The sequence below is a fragment of the Colius striatus genome, chromosome 15 (genome assembly GCF_028858725.1).
Source record: "Colius striatus isolate bColStr4 chromosome 15, bColStr4.1.hap1, whole genome shotgun sequence".
NCBI classification, from domain to species: domain Eukaryota; kingdom Metazoa; phylum Chordata; class Aves; order Coliiformes; family Coliidae; genus Colius; species Colius striatus.
In genome coordinates, this window is record NC_084773.1 from 18,204,577 (window position 1) to 18,227,700 (window position 23,124).

Consider the following 23,124-nt stretch of genomic DNA (forward strand, 5'->3'; position numbering starts at 1 on the left):
TTTCCTTACTGCTGTTTATAAGCTCAACAGCCCTCCTCCCTCATCTGCGCTGTTTACACACAAACCCCTGCAGCCTCACACGCTTTGTGTAAGCAGGAAAAGTCCAGTCCCGACGTAGCTCCACGACAGATCTCCCTGTCTAACAGGGGACCTCTCCTTCCATGGGTGCCTTCTGCCCCAGGCAGTGTAGGGAGGGGGCTTCCCCTCGCCCCCTGCCCGGCAGCCGCTGGCCCCAGCCCGCAGCAGCTCCGTGCCTGGTCTTGCAGTGCCATCTCATGGCAGCTCTGCTGACAGCTTTGCCTTCCGCGGGACGTTCACTTGCTTTCATTCTTCTTGAGCTGTTTAAAGAGGTCTGAGATTTATAAACCGCCCCCCAAAAAAATCCAAAGATTGCATAAGTTTTTAATTATCAGAAGCTCTGCATCCAAACCAAAGGAAACTCTGGGATGGAGCACAAGCAGCAAAGAGGTCATTTATTTTCCTAGAAGTCAGCTTTCTAGTCCAGATTGCTGCTCTGTAAATGCTAACACTATACAAACATGTGTCCTCCATATTACAGATCGTCTCCCCCTTATTTCAGTAGAAAAAAACCCCAAAACAAACACCCCCCCCCAACCTCAGAGTTAAATCTGGAAGCCACTGCAAGCTTCAAACAGTAAAACTGCTGTAAATGTTGTACTTCCACCTCCTCACAGCTCTGAGGAGTTTCCAGCAGGAAGAGCCTGGGGATGCCAAACACAAGAGGAACCCCTACTCCATGCAGCACTCTCAGGTGCCCCCAGGGAGCACCTCTGCCCCAGGAAGGGATGGTTCCTTTGCAGAAGAGGGGAAGCAGAATGAGTAGACACCAAAACTAAATGCAGCTCCCTGTCCTGTGACATGACAGCAAACAGCTTAGGTGTGCTGGGAATGCCCTGCCTTCAAAAGACCAGCTTGTCAAGGCTTCAAGTCATCCCCTGCTCACAGCTGGATCAGAGGGAGGCCTAATCCCCCAGGTTAAGGTCTGGAGGTGAGTGGCAGAGGGAAGCTTTCTGCTCCTCCAAGCAGCAGCACATACAGTAGCAGCTTAGAGGGGATTCTGCTTTAGCAGGCAAAACCCAGGAACTCAGATCATCAGCAGGTCATCAGCAGAGGGGTTGTGTGACAAAGATGCTGCAGGGATGGAGCAGTCACCAGGTTGCCCACAGCCCTCAGACTGACTCTAGAAATGTGTGAAGGAAGAAGAGAAGAGTGCTCAGAGGAATGAAGGCTGTTAGTGGCTAGAAATGGAGAAAAAGGAGGAGGAAGGACAGAGACAAGGGCAATGAGAATGCTCAGATCACCTTTTGCAATTGGCTTGACTCCAGGGTGAAAACACCACTCTGCCTCCAGACACAGAGAGGGCTGCCCTGGGGCCTTCCAATCATTGTCCCACTGGGAGAAACTCAGGAGAGTCCCTCAGTAAGCCTCTGCCATGCTGCGTAGTGAGAGGGTGTGGGATCCAAGGCACAAAGCCAGAAGAAGCTGCTGCAGGGTGTGAGGAGTGACTAACAAGCTGGTTGGGAATCACTGAAAGCAAAACAAACCAAAATAGTCCCCCAAAAGTTATTCCAAAGGAAAAAACCAACCCCACAGCAAACTTTCTGCAGAGACCACATCTGTGCTGTATGTTATGGGGTCACTGTGCATCTCACCTGGCAGGTCCCCCTCTCCTTTTACAGGCAAATCATATTTTTAGAGGTTTCCAGGAGCCAGCAGTACTAACACATTTGGGTGAGGATTTTATTACTCCAAAAACACTGTTTCATGACCAAAAGACACTCAGGAAAAAAAAATCCTTCTACTTTAGATTGCATCTATGGTGTGCAGTGCAGGGAGGCAGGAGGCAGGGATAGTGGCTGGAGGCTCCCCAGTATGGTCAGAGGCCATCCAGTACAATCACCAGCCCAGGGAGAGCAGAGCATAGCACAGGTTTACACACACCATCCATCACTTACCAACTGCATTCATTTTCTCTTCACCCACTTGCATGGAAATGTACCTACAAAAGGTTCCTAGAAACTGTTCCCTGATGGGCAAATACAGCTTTAAATGACTTCTCTAGGAAAGAATCCTCACTATTTTATACAAATTGTCTTGCTTGTTTATTACACAGAATCATGATCCAAAAAGAAGGGGATTCATCCCGTGGCTATTCATAACACTGCTCTCCCTCATGCATTACAAGCTGGAACATACTCCAGGCCCCCTTACATGATGAATGGCACTTACTTGGCTCTTTGCTTCCAGCCTGCTCCAATTTACTTATTTATGGAGCTCCAGTGCACCAACATAAACTCTTCTCTCTCAGTTTCTCCATCAGACAAGGCATATTGTGGGCACTAGGCTTGCAAGAGGCACTTTGAAAGCAAAGCAATAAGAGTTGAAACTCTTGTCCCTGGCCTCACTGCTGTGCTAAGACACTCTGGGACCACTCCAGAACTGCAATTCCCACTGATGCTCTTCCTGACAACCAGGAGTTTCTCCACCACATTTCAATCTCTCTCTCCCACCTCACATCTTGGAGAAGGCTGGACACAAGGCCACACAGGGGCATGGACACTCACTCTCCCCACTCCATGGAAGTGTGTTGGATGTGAGAGTGGGGACATCTCCTGCTCTATTTAGCTTGGCTGGCTCAGTCAGCTCATTTTCCTGTCCACACACAGCCTCAGGGAGGGTGGATGGAAGCAGTGTTTTGGCCAGCCAAGCCAAACACTAGGAGGTCAAACGCTGCAGCACAGCTTCTCAGAGATGACACACACACACGAGGCAAGTCCACTTGTCTCCTGGCATGGGAGCATCTTGCAAAGCCCTACACTAACATCACAGCCACAAACACTGGCTGCTTGCCCCAGGGTCCAGCATGTGCTGCCTCCCTCCTGGGGATGAGGATTTTGCAGCCTGGGTGGCAGGAAGGTGCTGGGCTGGGTGGTCCCAGGGCAGAGCACAGCCCTCCCTTCCCCCACAGCACAGTACCTACAGCTTCAGAAACAATCCAGTTTTCATTAACCTGTCAAATTGGGAAATTGAGAGCTGTCAAAGTGTTGCAAAGATTGGAGGTGGCTTTTATAGCAAGCTGTGGGATCTCCCACTGTTTGTCTAATCTATTTCCTCAGCGTTGTTGTCCTAAGAGCACCATTATGAGAGAGAGAAGCAGAGAGACGAAGGCAGGAACGGTTTCCAGTTGAAAGCACCTCTGTTCTGTGTGTAGGTGCAGACGAGGGAGCTTATCTAAGCTGCTCAGGATCATTAATTTTCCTCTGTCACAGTCATGTTTATGTTTTAAGACAACTCTTGAGCTTCATCTGCTCTGGTCAACCCTGCCATAGGAAGGATATAAAAAGCGATTTCTTTTGTGCTCTCATCAACTGGCAGAGGCAGAGCATTGACTGAGCCCCTTCTGACCCACAGAGCTTTTGTGTTCCTCGCTCTGAAGTATCACATTAGTGAATTATTACTGAGGACAGTGTGCTAACCTGTCCTGAGCCTGTCACTCTTAAATATAAGCACACAGATGACTGAGCAAAGCCCAGAGAATGAAATTGTTCTAAACGGAGGGTGCTTTGATGCACTCCTCTGCAGCAATCAAGCAGCATTGCTGAGGCATATCACACCACATAAAAGCACCTTCTCCTCTACTTGTTCCTGCTCCCCTCATGCTTTTTCAACACTACTCTTCAAAACAAAGCTCCACAAGTATCCCCACGACACAAATAAGCCACAGACCACGATAATTCATTACGGCATGCCTCTCATTTCCAGGAGCACTTTGCAAAGGCAGTTAAAAAAACAAACAACAGTACAAAGTGAGAGAGCCTATGCAGAGAGAAGCCTTAATATGAAGCTGCAGCTCATTTCAGTGCATGGGAGCAATGTGAGTGCCCAGTGAGGAAACCCACATCCCTCACATGATCCTTCCAGTACAGGTAGCTCAGAGGGGAGGGAGATGCTGCTGTGTGTGGAGTAGCTGTGGTAGAAACTCCTCTCCTCACAGAGGACACATGATGGGTTATTCAGAGGCAGTCCCAGTGCTGCTGCAGCAGCAGGAGGGCAGAGGATTTATTCTTGGAAGAGGCAAATGTTCATGTCCTGCAGTGTTGGCTTTCAAGAAGGCAGCACCAGAGAGTCTTCAGAAAAAGCACCAAGTAGGACATCTCAAGCCCCTGCAGCTGAGATGAAACCCTTAGAGCAACCAGCTGCTGCAACAACAGAGACACGACGAGCTGCCCTATTACAGCAGCAAAACCAAACAAATCAAGAGTCAATACCATCTCTGCTGAAGAACAGAACACTCAAACCATATCAGCATCTGGTTAGGGATAGGCTTTTGAGGCAAAGCTGCCATTCTTTGCTGGCTAATTGTTATGTTTCCAAAGATTTCATCAACTAAATTGTGTTCAACAAACTGCTACTTAATTACAAGAGTAGATTCCTGTTAATTAGCCAGCCCCAGAAGACAGCCCTTCATCCCTGTTAAGTGAAATTCACAACTAATCCCTCCAGCAGCAGTTGTATTGCAGACCAGGGAGGCACAGAGAGCTATTGGAGATGCCTCCTGAATCAGAGCTCAGCCCTCACTTGCTGCCAGCAGCTGTGTTCAGCCCTGGGAAGTTGCAAACCAGCACGAGTAGTGTAATATTGAGAAGTAAAAAGCTATTAATTCCTCTTGCCATTTCCAGCTGTCCCTCCTGACTTCCTTTGCCTCAGTGGCTTTAGCCACAGCCTGGGCAGCATCTCCTCTTCCTCCAAGGCTGGTGCTGCCGCTGCAGTCCCACACTGCATCCCTACCCTCTCTGCACATTCCATACTCATCCCATGTATGAAGCCAGCGGCTCTTCACCCAGCTCACCACCATCATCCACTGAACGCTGCACAGCATCATAGCTTTCCCCTGGAGGATGCTGTAAGAACCTTCTACAAGGTGCTAAGACCATTTCTAAAGCCAGGTATAGCTCTCCCCCTACTTCTCATCTCACCTTACCTGGCTTCCCAGGACAGAGAACAATGCTCATGCAACAGTAACTCCACATCCAGCAGGCCTGGGTGGCAGGACAGCTGTGCCACGGATATCAAGTTCCTACAAAATTCACAAAACAGCCTGGGTAAAGGAGACAGACTACATCAAAGTCTTCATTGGGATCTGCCACACCAGCAGCCACCAGAAGAACCACAAGGCCATAGTCCCAGGGGAAGCAGATATCAGTCAGGGCTTGATACCACCCCAACGCAGGTTTAACTCAGCTACCATGCAGCAGTCTGGAGGTTCTTTGCTGCCTGTCACCATGGAAGTTAAATGTTTTATTTTTGTGTTGAAATGCCAGCAGAAATTAATTTTGATAGGAAGTTGGAGGCTCTTCTTTCATAACCCTTTAGACAATTCAGAAGATTAAAGCAGATCTCCAGGTGAAAGACTACAAAAACTGCTAAACATCATTTGGTATAAATATACCCGTGCTATGGAGATCAGTGGGAATGAAAGCACAGTCTAAAAACTCTACCAAATCTTTAAGTTAATGGTTTCAAAGTTCCAACATACAGTTTCTCAAGTTTCTGTAAACCTGCATAATCTGTTTTGATTCAAGTCCAGTTTTGGACTGTGGCATATGATAGGCTGAATTGTAGTCAGAAGGTATCCATCAATCCAGATTCTAAGTAGTAATAACCATTATCAGAATTGAGCCATGCAAAAAACAACCCCAAATTTTACAGACAAGAAGTTTACAACAAGAAAAAACTGGCAACAGTTCATAGCATGACTTTGGTAGTTAACATGCCACTACCCTGTCCTATGGGTAGGATTAAGTCTCAATCTCTATCCAGTGTTCAAGGAGAAAGATCTCTAATATTAATTAAGTAGCATGCAAAGCAGCTACATAAAAATAAATTCCTTCAAGAGGATGAATGAAGTAATATCTTACATTAGCAAGTTCCAGTGACATCACCAGATCAGCCACTTCTGCCAGCAGATCCAGCTCTAAGTCAACATCCGTGCTTATAATGAACCTGGAGGAGAGGTAAGAGGCTCTGGCTTGTTTCCAAGAGTAAGTGAGCAGAGAGGTAGGTATGTGATTAACTCCCCATTAGTATTCCACTCACACTTCCTCTAAATACAGGAAAGTGTTTCAAGTGAGAAATCTTGCTCACTGAGCCACTGAAAACCATTTTCCTCAAAGTTTTGTGCTCCTCACTTCTCCAAAAGACAGTGAGGGCCACGGCAGGGAAAACACCGTCCTGCGCTCCCTCATTTCTCAGGCAAGTTGGGTATCTCTGCAACAGCAGCTGATGGGTGACCATGTACCTACAAGAGAAACTACTCTGAGTCCCAACATCTCATGGACAATTTAGAGGTAATTCAAAGGGAGTGATATCATAAAAATAAATCCTTGAAGCATTAGATGTATCTTGGAAAAATGAATCCAAGCAAGACTACTGTCACTGCAGTTTGAATTGAAAAACAATTAAATTAAAATCAATTAAACTGTTAATAGCCCCAATGCTTTTTGAAGCCTCAATCTAACTGCAAAACAAAAATAGTTCAAGTATTAACTGAATATATATGAGATGCTACTAATAAACTTCAAGCCTCCTTTCTGATTTAATCACACACAGGAAAAAAATAGATTTAAAAATAGATTTAATCTATGAACAAAAGAGCTTCTAAGAGAAGAAAGTTTTACCAAAAAACACAAAGGTTTAAAAAAAGCAAGACCAGTAACATTTAATCTCAGAAAGCAGTTACAGAAGCAAGACATTTGGATTTTATAGAATTTGTTTGCCTAACAAGGCTCATTACCTGCAGAGTTTTAATTCATAAATACCGTAAAAACAAGCTGTAAAAAATCTCAAATGCTTGACTCTTATTTTAAATTTTATTTTATTTTAATGGTTGCCTCTTAATATACTAAAGATGTGGAAATCAGTGGGACTTGAACAGTTGCCAAGCAAAAAAACCTCTTTAGAACAAAGTAATGCCCAGCAGAGTGTATGTTCATCTCTACCTTGCAGCTTCTAGTAAAAAGGAACTATGTCAGTCTCTGGTAGTCTATTAAAACAAACTAATACCTTCAAAGAATTAATATAGACAAATGTTTAAAGATGAACACTGTTTATATTCCTAACTGTTCATACTAGTGCTGCAACACAAAATCCATTTCTTTTCCTGTATTCTTTTTAAACATCACTTGTCTTGATGGCTTGGAACTCCATATGGTGGGATCTCTTCCTCTGCATTGAAGTCAAAGGCAATACTGATACTGACCTTTGTGGGTGCAGCCATGAGCCCAAAACATTCACAGAAGTGAGGGATGGGTCCAGCTGGTCTAATGCATTAGAAGTTGTTTGTGGCACTTTCTCATGAATGTACGGAAAAATATCACGAGAAGGGATACAACATGAGAACACTCTAAAATCCTCATCCCCTCTTAAATCAGAGGTGTGGACTTTGCAAGGATGTATCATTCTAGTCTGAGCGAGGGCTCTTTTGAAATCACTGCAATTAAAACACTCGTTAAACATCATCCCATGGAGGGTTAGTCCCAATAGAAATGTGTTCTCTTCAGTTGCTCATTTAATGAGCACTACTATTTACTTTTACAGTATGTGTGCCACTGCCAGTGCAAGACCAGATGATACTGAGTAGTAGAATAAATGCAGTGCAATTCCTTTCTCTCTTGAGACAAAACCAGGGAGTAAGTCTTAACATGATAGGAATGTTTGAAAATGAAAATTGAAACCACATTTCACCAAGCCAGTATCCCTCTGTGTGCAGCACATCCAGGAAAAACAGCGTTACCATCTTTGTGCATGTGTGCGTTTACAGAAGAAATGAAAGCCTGCTACCTTAACAGGAACCAATATCATCTGATTGGGGAAAAAACACCCCATCCTAACCCAAACAAAAAAACTCTCAAGTGTCTAAAATATCTTTGTAGGGAAACAATGAAAAAATTCCCCAAAACCCCCAACCAAACCAGAAGTAATGAATTGCATGTTTAGTGGTTAAGGCAACTGGTTTTGCTCATTTTCCCAGTCTGAAGTGTTAGAAACTCAAAATAGCCACAGTGTGTAATGCTTCTGCAGGGCTCTAACCACCCTTCTCCTTGTCCAGACTACCTCTAAACACCAAATAACACGAATAAGCTTGGCACCATCTGCTCTTAATGTTTTCCCCATTGGCTTTCAAAAGCATGATGGTCTTGGTGTGCTAAGGGAGAAAGAAAAAAGAACAAAAAGAACATTTAACCTCTGTCAAAGTGTTGAAAAGCTTCAAAAAGAGAAGACAACAATGTATAAAGCAGTCAAGGAAGAAACAACATGCCAAGGAGTGAGCTTTGGGAACAAATAATTCTGAGAATACATTTATATAGAGCCTAAAATAAGAGATCCCTTAAAATTCTGATGGGAAATGGCTCCTTTAAATGAATCCTTAAATTGAACAGCATACAGTCTTGAGAGTTATTAAGAGATTTCTCTCACTCATTTTATGAATCAGGCACATTAAACATGAAACCAAATATATCCCAAAGTTAAACTAAAAATACCTTCTATTTTGAGCAGTAGCTAACTTCTACATTGGAGGGCCGTAATTTAAATGCACCAAGAGATGCTACATTTCCAAATGGTTAATGATGAATCAGGCAGGATAATCTAACAGAAATACCCTACCAGCATCTTGTTTCTGTAATGAAGGTGCAAACAAACGATGGAAAATACTCACATTTATAAAACAGCACTTTAAAAGATGTGTGAGGCAGGAGTTGGTGGACCTTCTGTAAAACTTTTGCTTCATTTGCTAAAGAGGCATTCACATTCCAGACTTGCACAACATCTTCACGGTCACGAACGCTGACACTAACCCCTATCACTTCATCATCTGCAGAGAAGAGGAAGCATCATTAGGGAATACTTGAGAAGTGAGACATGTCTAATCTGGTACTTACGTACTATGAAATGGTGTCCAAAAGCTGAACAAACGAAAAAGAGTGGTCTCCAGTGAGGAGAATACCCATGCTCAAACCAGACAAAATAGTTACCAGAAAGAAACAAACACTGTATTTATAGGAACTATTGGAAATATTACCTCATAGTGGTTTTAATAAAGAGCCACAAGCCTAGAGAAGATACTTTCAGAGTGATTTTGTTAAACTGCTACCTCTGACCAAAACCCCTTGTGAGCTTCTGGATGATTAAGGCCTGTTTTCCAGAGAACAGCAAGGTATTTTGTTTATGTAAGTTCAGCTACACTGAAGATTACTTGACCTATGCAGTATTTTTAAGTGATAATGAAAACAGAGCTTCTGGGTAGAGTCCTAACCTGGGATTTGGGAGCCAGGTGTGTGCCGTGGCTCTGCTCCAGGGATTTGATGTCAACATATGGAAGCCACACAGCTTCCCCTGGCTTCAGGTCTACACCAGTGCATCCCCCAACAACTCCTGACCCCTGTTCAGAGAACCAAAAGAGACCAAGAGGGCTAACAGGGGCATCTCTCTAATTTCATTGCTTCATACAGTGATGGTACAACCAATCAAGTGAGGAAGTGTATTTTGGGGTTCCAGAATCCTGGCACTGTAGCATCAGTCATTTAAATACTGGCTAACAGACAGACCTTCAATCACGAGAAAGCATGCTGGCTTCCCAGGGGTGCAGCCTGCTGAGCTTGAGCCTTATGCTAAGACAGTCAGAATATCTTGTCCTCCTCTTCCTCACAGTAGGCATGAAGATGATTCCCAGTCCTGTACCCCATTTTAGCAGTGCTTCTATGTTTTGCATCCCATATTTGTCATGCTAGCCTCAATCCTTTGTAAAAGTTACCTGCTGCACAGCTGTCTGTAAACTGCTCTCCGATAGTTGCTAACAGTAGCTCTTTCCAAACTGCAGCCTAAGAAGAAGAGAGGGAAAAGAAGGGAAAAAAATTACATTTGCATTATTCATTTCAGTTTAAAAGTTGGGTTTGCTGCTCAGTTCTGAGTGCATTCTCTTTCTGAGGTTGTCTAGACAAAAAGGAAGATTGCCTGTAAGTACACACTGTGTTATAGAATTAATTTCTTCAATACAGTTGGAGCAAGAATTTAGATGCTGTAAATACCTCTGTATTAATAAATATTTTAAATACTTAACAATAACTTTACCTTCACTCTATCTGTGTCTGTGAGTCATGCTTTTGGCTGGAATAGAGTGAATTTTCTCCCTAGTAGCTGGTACAGTGCTGTGGTTTGGATTTAATGCAAGTACAATGTTGATAACACATGGATGTTTTAGTTGTTGCTGAGCAGTGCTTATCCTAAGTGAAGGATTTTTCAGTTTCCCATGCTCTGGGGAAAAAAAACAGTGCAAACCACTCTACAATTCCATGATACTTTCACAGAATGTCTTTCCTGCTACACGGAGGAGGCTTGAACTTTAGTACTATCAAAAAGCCAACATATCAAATGCAACATGCTAAAACAAAAAGCCAGCAGCCACAGAAAAGTCAAACTAATAAACTGCTTTAATGACTGTTTGAGCACTCCTTCTAGAACACAAGGGATTTCTGTGACTCATTATCATCTAGCCCAATGTATCATACAAAGGTGTGCTATGGGAAGGACTCCTTGATGTGCCCAAGGAAGGCTGAAGCCAGAAGCATGACACCTTCCAACATGATGCCTTTCACTTGCCAAGGGAAAAGCTCATGTTTTGATGATGGGACTGATCACACACCCTCACCAGCCACAGTGCTCACTACTGTGAGTTGTCCCAACAGTCTCAAGGGTACGAAGTTGTAAGTGGTTGCAGGATCAGGCTTATGAGAATCTAAAAAGTATTAGTTTTCATATGAAAAATTGGCACACAAAAGCATGACTGTACACATACAACAATATGTATGTGTCAGTATCTTGTCAATCAGTTTTTCATACCACTTGAAAGACTAATACCTGTAGACAACCCTGCACTTTCCTCCCTCCATACCCTCAACAAGAACTGCTATAGCATATCAGCTTCGAGTTAGGTCTGTACAGGATGGTTCATCTTACCCAAGGAGATGCTGCATGCACGAGTAACAAAGAATAAAGCCAGAAACTGACAAACAGGCATAAAGGTATTATTGACACTATTTACAGTGGCACTCGAAGCTGACTGAAGTAGTTCTTCAATTAAACATTTCAAAAGGGACCTGGGACACGTGGTATGTAGTGTGAGAGATGAAAAAGTACCTTCGTTTCAAACAGGCATTACTATTCAGCCTCTGAAAAACAAGGCCTCAGAGGTCCCTAAATTTACCACCCAGTAACACAGGCTCCTCAAACCACTTACAATCCTCACACCTTGTATTATAAGAGGAAAAAGAATTTCAGTCATCTGTGATCCCTGGAGACTGCAGGGGAGGGAAGCTGCAATTCACACAGGATGGGGGGAAAAAAACCCACAGGCAAGAATCAATTAACTTCTGGCTGAAATTTCAAGTACCATCTTTCAGCATTTAATGCCTCCTTCAAAGCTGTCATGTTTTTCTGACACTTCACATTTCATGTTTAGAGGCCTGACCTGAACACACAACTCACACAAGAAAACACCACATGTGAAGAGGTCACATCTCATCACTGTGACAGTTCACAAGTCACGTGCGTTTGATTCAGGCTGCAGAAAGAAACCCAGTTGAAACCCAGTTCTAGCTCATGAGAGCTAGAACAATGCCATTCCTGAATGGATTTTATCTTGCACACTTTATTTAAAAAAAAAAACAAAAAAACACAACAAAAGCAACCCTGAGCAGCACTAGTTTCACAGGAGGTAAACAAGGTGATCTGATAACTCATTGTGGCCAAAGGGGATCATCCCACTCTTTTCCTTTCTCCTCTCTACCATCAGAAAAACTCTCCTGGCCATACACTTGAACTAAAAACAAAATATAAAGGAGACTTTTTCTGACATCAGAGTGCATTAAGCTGGCTCATCAAACAGTCTGATCAGCACCTGAGTCAGTGCAAGATGGATCAGGGGAGAATGAGCAAGATCTCCTATACAGTGGGAGCAAGCCATTAGCTATTGGTGGAAACACCACCTTAGTCTGCATTTGGCACAGAATGTCACAGCAGTACTTACAGCCACACATAGCTGTAAATCAGCAGTGCCAAGCAGAAATAGTCCTGCTGAGTCTGATAGAGTTTAGGAGTATGTCAGCGAAACTCTGAAAGCTGTGCTGGACTCCCTGTGAACTTCTGCAGAGTGTTATTGATGCTCTGGCTATAATTTAGTATATAATATTATCAGGAAAAGATTTTTATCTTTTTCTTTGCATGTGTGTAAGCAAACAGCCTTCAGCACAAAGGTGATTATAAACCACTGTGTTTGCAAATGGAATTGGAGTACAACACTGCGGCTTTCTTTTGCTTGATACTGTATCAACGAACATTACAAAAGTAAGAGGTGTGCAATTACCTGAAAAGAAAGTTTTGCTCATTGTCTTAAAAGGTTACAGACGTTAATAGTGTGTGGTTGTTGTGTCAGGTGATGAAAGAACTAAAGAGCTTAACAACTGATTAATGAGATGGAGTTTAAATAAAAGCCCTTACTAAACAATGTCTAAGTAAAAAGTCAATATTACATACCGTACTTTCTTTGGGGACCTTCATTTTCCATATACCTCCTTTGGCATTGCTTTCCTCTTCCCTGGTTATGGAAAACAGAGCAGTAATATAAACATTCCTATCCACATCTAGATAAATCATATGTTTGGAGCTCAATTTTCCCAGAAAAATCCCATTGGAAATGCAATTACTAACTCCAGGTAGCATGACTCAAGCTACGACTTCTGACATCAGAGATAATCCTCTCATTGTTCACATGAGGTGTATCTCTCAACACCTAATAACCCCGATCCCAAGTTTTGTGTGCTGCACACAAACATATTTACCTTTTCCCTGACTACAGATCAGTGCTGCATACTGCATGGGAACAAGCCACAAAGCAACTTCTTGTCTTACTATGGTAATCTTTTAGTTTGGAAAAACCTTGGCACATTTTCACAGAAGCAGCTTATTATTCTTAAGTTTATCCAGCTTAACAAAAGAACATGAGAGCACTCCATTTCAGTTTTGTGACTGCTAGAAGCTAATTGCCCTTATTAAAAGAAAGGCTGAAGCTGCTCAGGGTCAGGGCAGACATAACCATTAAACTTTCTCTTAAGGACAAAGGCACAAGGTACAAACCTGGGAGCTGCAAGTTTATTCTGTCACCATTCTTTTCATAATCTTTTAAAGTAAGGTTCTGGTTTCCTGTTAAAATTCTGTAATAGTAAAGTTCAAGGAATAACCTAAGATTTACCTTTGAAATATCTAAGCCTAGTATGAGAACTATAGAGATTCAGCCATCAAATTGTAACTGTAACCTGAGAAAAGCTTCTTGGCAGTAGTTAGTGAAAAGTTAGCCTGTTACTGGTGAGATCAAACTCTAGCAATCCCTTCCCTAAAATATTTGGCAGTCTTAAGATAGACTTAAAGTAGTCTTAAAATAGATGTCTTTGCCTTTCACATCTCTAATAGTCACTTACCAAATCAAAACTACAATACAAAACAACCCCCATAACAAACCCAAATCCAAAGTGTTCTCACTCATCCTGACAAAGATATCAAGATCTGCACACAACAGCCTATTTGATTTATACAGACACCAACACTTTTTCAAAGCCAGTTCAGTTATGTTGAGCAGTCAGGGTATTTTTAGGGAAAAAATATAGACCTTCAGACACATTTCTCTTAAGGAAATTATTTACTTCTTCAGTAAATTAGGACAGTAGTAAGTCACTCCCCAGTAAGATGTACTAGGATTAAGTTTAATAACAATCACAATCTATGCAGGTGATGCCAGGAAGATGAAAGGTCTTCACAAAGTGATTTGGCTCTAAGATGTGACGGAACTGCACTAGGAGGAAAGGATGTAAAACTGAGTGTCTGAAAGGCAAATCTCAATGATTTGTACTTTATTCCATTGCTGTTTTGCAATGAAGTAGGAATTTGCTGCAATTAATTCCTTCATAATGCCTTGTTAGTCTCAATTCAGGGCGTATGTGTGTTTATATGTGTATGAAGCACACTTTTGCACAGGGAAATATCCATTAAGGACCAGTTGTTTGCACCATTATTAAACTAGCCACACTGGAGGGACAAAAACATGCAAGTTAAAAATAAATCAAATACAAGTAAAACATTCTGTAAATTCCTGAAAGTCAGAGTTATATTTAAATTTCTTCTGTCCAGAATTTAGCTTCTTTCTTACACTTCTGTTCAGAGACAGACTAATAAAAACCATACACAGTTTAAAATGAAGACTCTTCAGTACAAATCACTGTTAAGCTAAAGAAGATACAAAGAAGATATTTATTCTTTCTTAGGATATTTCTTTTGCAGGTCTCTTAAGTTCAGATGTTGGAGGCAACAGGAACAAGATACTCCAGTCCCACACCTGCCTCCTTCCACTCCATGAGGTTTTTTCACTGCCCATTGCCCGAACTGTCCTAGGATAACACACGTACCAAAGCGGCCGTCTCTCTCCCCGCATTAAGTGGTAACTGCATCTCAGAGGCAAAGCTGTCACACGAGGAATGTTGTTGTAGACACTCCAGAAATCCTTAAAAAGAAATAATACCAGTTGCATAAACACAAGGGAGTAAGTTCCATGCAGATTCATCTCCTTGTTCATTTTCTCTGAAACGATCGCGTATCCTGCTCCCAGACAGCTGGCAGCTTCTACATTATAATCAAATGCTCTGATGGAAACTTGTTGCAGTGTCACCTCTGCTTTTTTTTTCTTTTAATGCTATTTCTGCATAAGGTGGAGGTAGCAGGGAAGCAGCTGAACTATGGATCACTTTAATTCTAAAGCACTCAGGAACAGAGAAAAAAAGAAGTGAGTTACACTAGGTATATCAGAATAAACCAGTGCATAAAAACTTCCTTAGAATATTGAAAATATATACTTACACCAAATATTTCTCTTGTTTTACTTTAGACTAAAATTTCACTGAGTTACAAAAACACCACAAATAATAATTCTGTTGAATTAAATATGCCTAACTAGCAATTCAACTACTTTGTCTAGATCACAATGAAAAACTTCAACCAGATGTAAAGAACTTGAGATGTATATATTAATAAAGGAGTGTGTGTGGGGAATTAGAAGATCCCAGTTACCAGGAACCCCTGCATTACTTTCTAGCAATGTTTGAGGTGGATAAAAGGTGCCCAAAAGCAGTTGTGAGCAAGAGGAAAAGATGACTGAAGATACCAATCCCCTTTTTTTCCTTAACCAATAGTTGGGAATAAGAAAGAGTTACATTACATCAACGTGCAGGGATGCAGTATTAAGCATTCATACAACTCATTAAGTGTTATCTAATAATCATTAACACAGCTTTAGAAATAAAGATGGCAACACTATGTGATCAAATGTTGTGGCCCTTGGCAATTCTACCTACAAGCCTAATTACCACTACAGATTCACAAGAAGAGATGAAAAAGTATTACAGATACAAGAAATGGGTATGAAACATCCACTTCAACCTCCGTCTTGCTCTTACTTGAGAATATGCCCTAACCCTAAAGCTACCACCAGAAGACGGAACAGAGCTATGCCAGCAGACAACTGTAGAAACGATCTGATGTCCTGAACCAAAGACTCAGTTTAGAAGGCTTATTTTTTCAAACATTCAGATGGTCTTTCCCTGGTCTGGAAAGCCAAATGAAACTCAGAAAATGGACAAGAAATACCAGACACATGCTTCATACTACAGGTATGCAAAGCCCCAAGTGTGACTCATCTGTATGAGGGAAAACGAAAGTTAAACTATGAAGTTACATTAACAACCTGTAGCAGCTCCTATAGCAAAGCTTTACATCTTACCTGCACTGTTTGTACTGTATAGATCTTCTTCAAGTTTGATGCATATTCAGCTGCTGTTGTACCTGGAAGTGACCTTGAAAACAAAGTAGAGATTAAACCAAAAATAGTTATTTTATCCAGGAAGGAGAAGCGAAAGGGATGGGGAAAGTGAAAAATGAAGATCAAACACAAAGCAACCTCCTAAGATATCTCAGAAGAGGAAACAAAAACATGTGAAATGACTAAATCTGGAAACAGATGCAACAGAGCAGATGTAAGGAAACTGAAGAGAAACACAATTATTGCTCAGGTACCAGCTGAAGAAAGGACAGCAAATCAGATCTCAGTAACCCTCCCATCAATGTGGCTGTTTGCCCTGAATCAGCTGATGAGCTGTCTAGGAAAACACTGAAGTTACTCTCAGTTCTTACATAGTTCAGGCTCTGGAGTAAAATCTAGATACTCAAGTAAAGGAAGAAATTTAACATTCAAAACTAGCATCATATCTTCAAAGCTTCAAGGTTTTTTTGAAGGCTCCTATGAAAATAAGATACTTTAAAAGCACAACACAGCAGAGAACTCCCTTCCATCTTTTTCAGTACAGAAGAGACAAAATAACATCTGCTTTACTATTTGCCTGTTAACCACTACACAAAAGGGTACATTGTAAAGGTGAAACTGGTCAGAAAACTGTTATATGTCCAAATCACTTTAAGTAGAGATGATAAACAAACAAACCCCTCCAGAAATTGCTACAGCGAGACTGTAGTCCTGTGGCTCATGAACTATGGAAAGTCTTGTGATAAAAAGGATAACTTGAGAAGAACAAACAAAACTTTCAGCAATGTGCCCAGGAAATATCATAGTAGGGTGAGGAAGGGGGTGGATGTATTGAGTTTGGGAGTTTTCCCCTCTACACTCAGCATTAAAGAAGGAAAAGAGAAATTCACAGTATTTAACAGAAACAGTCAGGTAGGTTTTGAATGCACAAAAAATACAGTATGTTAAGACTTTAAAACTCAGTAGGTGAGTAAAACATGTTTGCCAGCAGGGAGTGGCTGATTTACAAACTACCCCTTGTTTTTTCCTTGCTGCTGACAGAGACAGCACCATTCTACCAACACTTTATTGCACATATAATAAAACACAAACAAGCAAAACTTGAGATAACTCTGTCTCATCTCACACCACTGACCAAGAAACTACTTCTGAGGCATTACTTCTGCCAGTCTGCTAACTCAGCAGGCACCAGTGCATACTGAGTTAACTTGGGTTTACAACATACACATACAGTGATACTGCCACTGGGATGCTTCAACAGAAAGGTCTGCTCAAATAGAAGATTAAAATCTATTCTCTAATGATAGCCTTCAAAGGTTATCTAGATAATCATGGTAGTCATTTAGCAAATTCAATGCCATTTGAAAGAGCAGCTAAGACAGATAGGCAGAATATTCCATTCCAAAGTTATAAAATGGTTCATTTTCATAGTTGCAAATAACATTTTCCAGAGAAACTATGTGATCAGCTGTCAGAAAACCAGCAAATGATCTGTTTGAAAAGTTGAGTGACCATTTATTTCCAGTAACCCGCCTGGCAAGTGGCCCATGCCCACAAGATTACACGGCATTATTTCAGCCTTTCGCCCAGCCCTGGAGAAGTGCCATTGATTTATGGGTATGAGCATGAATCCCCAAACCTGATTAAAAAAAACCAACCCAACTGCAAATGAGAAAATGATGACATGCATCAATTTAAAAGTTCAGGATCATTTACTGCAGAAATTACACCTGCACAAGCTTGGATTTAATGGGTGAGTATAAGGCAGAGACAGTATTTTAGTCACAGCCAGCCAGAAGGAAAAAGCCCAGAATTTCCTGGAAAATGACAGACTGCTGACAAATCTGAACTGCAGTGTTTCTGCAACAGCCACCCAGAAAGTCAGCAGATCACCACAGATGTCTTTAAGCCCAAGAAATTGTGATGTTTGACTTTTTCTAAAACCAGGTACACAAAATAAGTTGAATTTAAAGTTCCAAATGAAGGAATCTGTAGAAATTCCCACTTCCATGACCTCAAACAAACACATTGTAAGCTGTGCACTAGTAAGGTGGTGGTGTACTTTGCTAAAAACTTCAATGCATGTGCTACTAGCAAACAAGAACCCTGCAAATACTGACCCTTGCAATGAAGCCATTACAGGATTCCTCCCTTTCAGGTAATTTTACTGCCACCAACAATAAAATTCATCCTGTATGCCATACTGATCTGTCAATTATTGCCACTGTGAACAATTCATTTCCAAGTTACTCAACAGGCCCTGCAATTCCCCATCAGCAGGGTCACAGGAGGGCACATGGGTCACAACACCAGCCTGGCACCACCAGCACTTTTGGAGATGGAGACAGTTGTTCTGTCACCACATCACCTACAAATGCACATCTGGGTTCCCTCTGGAGAGTCTGCACATAAAACAGTCAACAGCTCTCCTGCTCTGCCTGTTCTGTGCCTTGTGATGACACTTTGCTGCATCTTCAGAACCTTTCCAGGAGAAATTTTAGTGCAATATCAGAAATAATTAAATTGTCAAATCGGGCCCATCTCAGGGCAAATGGCATGAGCATCAGTTAAAGGTGGAACACAGAAACAGGGATAATTGGAGCTGAATAGTGAACTGAATCCTAATGCCAGCTTGCTTTCCTACTCTTTCATTATTCCAGCATGAATAAAGAACAAAGGATAGAAAGATAAATCCCATTGTTTTATCGATGAATAAGCCTCCAGGTGGTTGTGCTTATGTTAATGTCTGATGCTGAACTGTAGCTCTTCTGTTGCCCTACAAAGCATTAAGGATAGAAGTTTTTTTCATATGTGCTCACACTGGCCTTTGTTTCCCAGTGGGAATCTTATCAAGGCTTTAGTGGGAGCTTTAAAAGCTGCCAAGCCTTTTGAAAATACCCTGTAAGTGCTTAGCTGCAACTGCTTTTGGTATAAATAAGCAAAATATTTACTTAGAAAGCATAAACTCAAAAACATGCTGTGGCAACTAAATAAATCTGGTAACCCATGCTGAATGGAAAGATGATTTCAAGGCATCAAAACCTGTCAAAATGCATTTATCAAGTTGAATGTTCTTATAATATTAACCATCATTTATCACTGTAAGCTACCTACTCCTAAGCTTTAATAGATGAAATAGATGATCCTAGAAAAATAAGACTTTACTATAGGGAAGAAGAGAAATTATTGAGTTTAGCTGCAAATATCTGATGTGTTCAGTTACAAAGACTCACAGTTATGATGCAAATGGTTCAGTTATCAGAATTTATCCACTAAATCATGTTTCTAAAGAACTCATTAGTGTAACATGTAGAGAGAAAAATGAGCATGTACAGATAATATGTTTATGTCAGACTTTCTGGCACTTTCCAGGAGTAGACTAATAACGTTGCATTATATTTGGCAATGTTTATAAGCATCTTCTTCCCCTCACAAAGATACAGAAGAGGTAAACTATTCTTGCAATGGAAACAAAATTACCTAAGAATCACTGTTAGAATTCAGGGGAGAAGACAAGGCTACAGGCCATCACCCTGCAATAATCTGCCCTGCTGCACACTCAGCTGGCCACAGTACATCTTTGACATGGTCTATCTAGAAATGAGACTTCTGTACCAGGCTTCTGTGTGATCTGTGCTCAATTTCTGATAGCACTGACTTGTATAGAAGAGCACTGGTGTTTTCCTCAGTCTGTCAGCAACGCTGGCACCTCAGATGCAGTTAGATCTTCAGAAGATGGCTTTTTGCCAGGACATGCAAGACTTTTGTTATCACATGTGCACACACACACATTGGGGCCAAAAAACTATTATCACTGACAAAACCTCCAGCTTCTCCTTGTAAGGCTGAAGAAAAAATACGTATCAGACAGCTACTAGTACTGCTATGTTCCCTCTGTTATTTTGGTAGGGAAAGATTATTGGTGTAGCATTACACATAAGATTAAACACCCAGGCCAAAGGACAGGCATGCTTTGCAAGGGTTATGAAGCAGGATATTTGCATCATGTCCATATGTACATCAAAAAGCATAATCAACTTCATACCTGAAGGTTAAGGTATCCCATTAAGGGATGGATTCAAGTGTCTAATGTGGTATATTATCCAGGACATCCCAGCCTTTGATGGCCATTTCACTTCTTTCATCCAGTCCCTATGTTGAATAGTGACCATATTTGTAACCCTTGTTCTTAGTTCATAATATTCAGGGATGCACACTGATATTTTGTTGTAAAATATCAAAGGACTACACAGTGCAGCAAAACATAGAAGGTCAGTTCTTTCATTTCAAGGCCAAGACCACTGTAAGCAGGACCAACCCACAGTATTTTAAGTGTGAAGGACTCAGCTTGGATCAGCTTCCAAAGGCAGCACCAAAGACATCTGTAAGACTTGCAGAAATTCCTCAGGCCCCCATAACATCACTGCATGCCAAAGCACTGCAAATGAGATATGTAGGTATGAAACCTGCAGAATGGACAAATGAAACAGCAGATCTAAAGCCCTGGTTTCAAAACTTTCAACACACGACCTCAAAACATTTCAACAGTTAGAGCAAGTCTCATTTTTCTTAGAAGCCCTGACAGCCTCTCTGAAACTGCTGACCTGCAAGCATTTCAAGATGATAGATTGGATCTTATTTGTCAAACTGGTGAATGATAGTCTCACAAATGCTTTCATCATGCTCACTTTCCTAAAGCATACACAGGGTAAGTCAGAGGACAGTGGTATCAGGTGGTTGCTATTTCAGACACACATACCAAGAAAGGCTCCGCACTTACGGGAAGCGCAGACGCCCCTTGACACGTGAGAGATAATGACAATGCACCAGAACCTGGTCACAGGATCCCACCCTCCAGATGTTAAGCCTGTGCCAAGGCATTCACAGAAATGAGTGCTGATGTAGATAAAACAAAGGCATTTATTTCTAAAGCAGGAGATGTATCAAGTGACATGACAATAAAGGCAAGATCAGCAACCCCAAGGGAATCACTTGGTGGCATATCACTAGTTTCTGAAGTGCTGCTTAGCTGATGGATATTTATTTTAACAGTGGGACTTAATGAAAAGATATTTTTTGGAGATGTTAAAATGTATGTCATAGATCTTTCTCACAGTAATTTAATAGAAAAAGATAACTACATATCTCATCTCAGTGTCTATTTATCCTTAAGTGTCACTTCTTCCTGCTTTTCAGTCCAAGTAGCGAGTAAAATGTAGCAGCAGTCAAAAATCAATACCATCTCCTGAGGAAACATCACTGCTCCACACTAGGTGTTACTGAACTAAGTTTAAAAAGTGCCTACTTATATAGCCTATGAGAAGTCCATCCTCCACAAGCCTAAGCAATGATTCCTCCACAACTGCATAAGCCTATCAATAAATGTCACAGCCACTTCTGAAGGACTCTGTAGAGATATGAACCTCCACACACTGCAGGAAATTAGGTTCATGGTTGCATCTTGTGTGCTCTTTAATGGCCTAAATGATTTTTAAATGGATGAAGCATGCCTTGTTTACTGTCATTCTTGTTCCCAGCCTTTACCCTATCACTGTTGCTGGTAAATAGAACACATAGTTTGGTGTATAGATCATCTCACTGTTTTATTGGGGGTTTTTTTCTTATACATACAGTCTTGAGCTTGTAAGTTAAGGAACGACAACTCTACGTAATTAAATGTACTTAATGTGAAAGAATAAATAAACTATAGAACAACTCAATTTTAAGAGTCTAAATTACAGTGGAACAAAAACTTAGGAAAAAAGAAAATCTCAATGCAACTCAGAACCTTGAAATGGATTTTAACTTCTGAGGCTGATTGTAAGAGATAGACAGGCTTATCTCCACATGTCCTGTGCAAACAAACAGATCTGCATGGTGGCTTGCTTAGAACAGTCACAAACACCAAACACAACTCAGATCCTGAACTTGACCATAACTACATCATGAATTCAAAAGGACTAACTAGAAATTATTTTTTGGGGGGGGGGGGGGGGGGGGGGTTTAAACAGGTTTTTATTTGCAGGACCTGAGAATATTTGTGTGCTTCCAACAGTTTCTTACTATTTCTTTATCATGAGTTGAAAAGTTACCAATTAAAAAGAGAGAGAACTTTGCCAATAGTGTGAAGCAGCACGTTCAGTGGCAGAAAGGCTTGTGAAGGACAGAACTTTCCTTCTGGAGTCGGAGGAGAGGGCAAGTACAACAGAAAATTGAGAAAGGGAGATGTAGAAGATTAAAAACAAGATGCCAGAAAATACACTCTAGAAAAACAACACAGAATTATGGTTTTAAACTTTCTATTTCTGTGCTGACTCTGGTACTTTCTCCTCTATGCCCAGCTGCACGTACCCCGGGGTCAGCTCCCCAGGCAGCAGCTTCCCACGACCAGGAGAGACCAAAGCTTCAAGCACACGAGACTCAAGACGAACACTGCAGCAAATTCATACATTGTAGCTAATCCCCCAAAACAAGTGACTTCGGGTTTGAGGAACTGATCATCCACGGGAGTCGAATCTAACTGTTGAAGAGTTCGGGAGTTCCGCCGGCGCTGGGACTCGGAGGCAGCCCAGCCATGCGCACACACCCCAGCAGCACAGCGCCGCGTCCAGCCTTCTATTCCTAGGGCTTGCGAGCGTCATGTCTAAACTGAGAGCCGAACGCACCGCCGACACGCCGCCCGAATCGCTTCTGAGCTACCAAACGGTGAGCGCTGCCCGAACCGAGCCCGTGAACAGAGTCCTGGAAGCCGGGACCGTTACACCGGGCTTTTCCGCAGGGTGTCCGATCTGTCCGGCGAACGACACTGATAAGGAGCAGAGCCGCCTTCCACTGCCGGATCTCGGTGGGTTTCCTCCCTCCCCACCCCGTTCAGGTCCCCGCCGCCCCCGCTCGCACTCACTTGTCCAGCCAGAAGGTCCAGGGCGAGTGGAGCGGTAGCCCCGCCGGGCCGGCCGCTTGCCCAGCCCGCTGGCCGCCTGCCGCCGCCTCCTGCTGCCCGGGGGGGCTCAGAGCCATCGTCCTGCGGGGGGCGGGACGGACGGAGGGAGGGAGGAGGGACGGGAGGGATGAGCGCAAGGCAGAGACGCGCAGGGCCGAGGGATGAGGAGGGCAAGAAGGAGCCAGGGTGACAGCGATAGACATGGCCAGAGCCCACCCGAGGGCACCGGTGGCTGCCAGAAGGGAGC

At 42.2% G+C, this 23,124-nt stretch overlaps 2 protein-coding genes and 1 long non-coding RNA gene across 9 annotated transcripts in view; 1 reads left to right on the forward strand and 2 right to left on the reverse strand.

Annotated features, from left to right (window-relative positions):
* FOXP1 (forkhead box P1) overlaps positions 1-5,081 on the reverse strand; it is a 410,233-nt gene extending 405,152 nt beyond the window's left edge. For all 4 annotated transcript variants that reach the window (XM_062008078.1, XM_062008074.1, XM_062008073.1 and 1 more), the window contains exon 1: positions 5,003-5,081. The gene's annotated coding sequence lies outside the window, so the exon portion shown is untranslated. The remainder of the gene's footprint in view (positions 1-5,002) is intronic.
* EIF4E3 (eukaryotic translation initiation factor 4E family member 3) lies at positions 1-22,966 on the reverse strand. Of its 3 annotated transcripts, XM_062008079.1 has the most exons (11): positions 22,839-22,966; positions 15,899-15,971; positions 14,532-14,626; positions 12,610-12,670; positions 9,833-9,899; positions 8,738-8,893; positions 6,118-8,224; positions 5,940-6,024; positions 5,003-5,098; positions 1,323-4,249; positions 1-338 (listed from the first exon to the last, which is right to left on the reverse strand). In XM_062008079.1, exons 1-7 carry the CDS (start codon positions 22,952-22,954, stop codon positions 8,178-8,180), a joined length of 615 nt encoding a protein of 204 aa, XP_061864063.1. In that variant the 5' UTR covers positions 22,955-22,966; the 3' UTR covers positions 1-338; positions 1,323-4,249; positions 5,003-5,098; positions 5,940-6,024; positions 6,118-8,177. The 3 variants fall into 3 exon arrangements, with proteins under 3 accessions (XP_061864063.1, XP_061864064.1, XP_061864065.1); XM_062008080.1 differs by lacking the exon at positions 1,323-4,249; XM_062008081.1 differs by lacking the exon at positions 1,323-4,249 and having other exon boundaries at positions 4,998-5,098.
* LOC133626818 (uncharacterized) overlaps positions 22,078-23,124 on the forward strand; it is a 7,975-nt gene continuing 6,928 nt past the window's right edge. For both annotated transcript variants that reach the window (XR_009819780.1, XR_009819781.1), the window contains exon 1: positions 22,078-22,781. This is a non-coding gene — a long non-coding RNA (uncharacterized LOC133626818). The remainder of the gene's footprint in view (positions 22,782-23,124) is intronic.

Excerpts from the sequence above, each read along its gene's own strand:
- EIF4E3 (XM_062008080.1), bottom strand. The coding sequence starts at position 22,954 with ATGGCTCTGAGCCCCCCCGGGCAGCAGGAGGCGGCGGCAGGCGGCCAG. Across the intron at positions 15,972-22,838 it reads TGGACCTTCTGGCTGGACAA|GTCACTTCCAGGTACAACAG; the intron begins GTGAGTGCGAGC and ends TTTGTTTTCAAG. Across the intron at positions 9,900-12,609 it reads AGGTCCCCAAAGAAAGTACG|GCTGCAGTTTGGAAAGAGCT; the intron begins GTATGTAATATT and ends TCTTCTTCTTAG.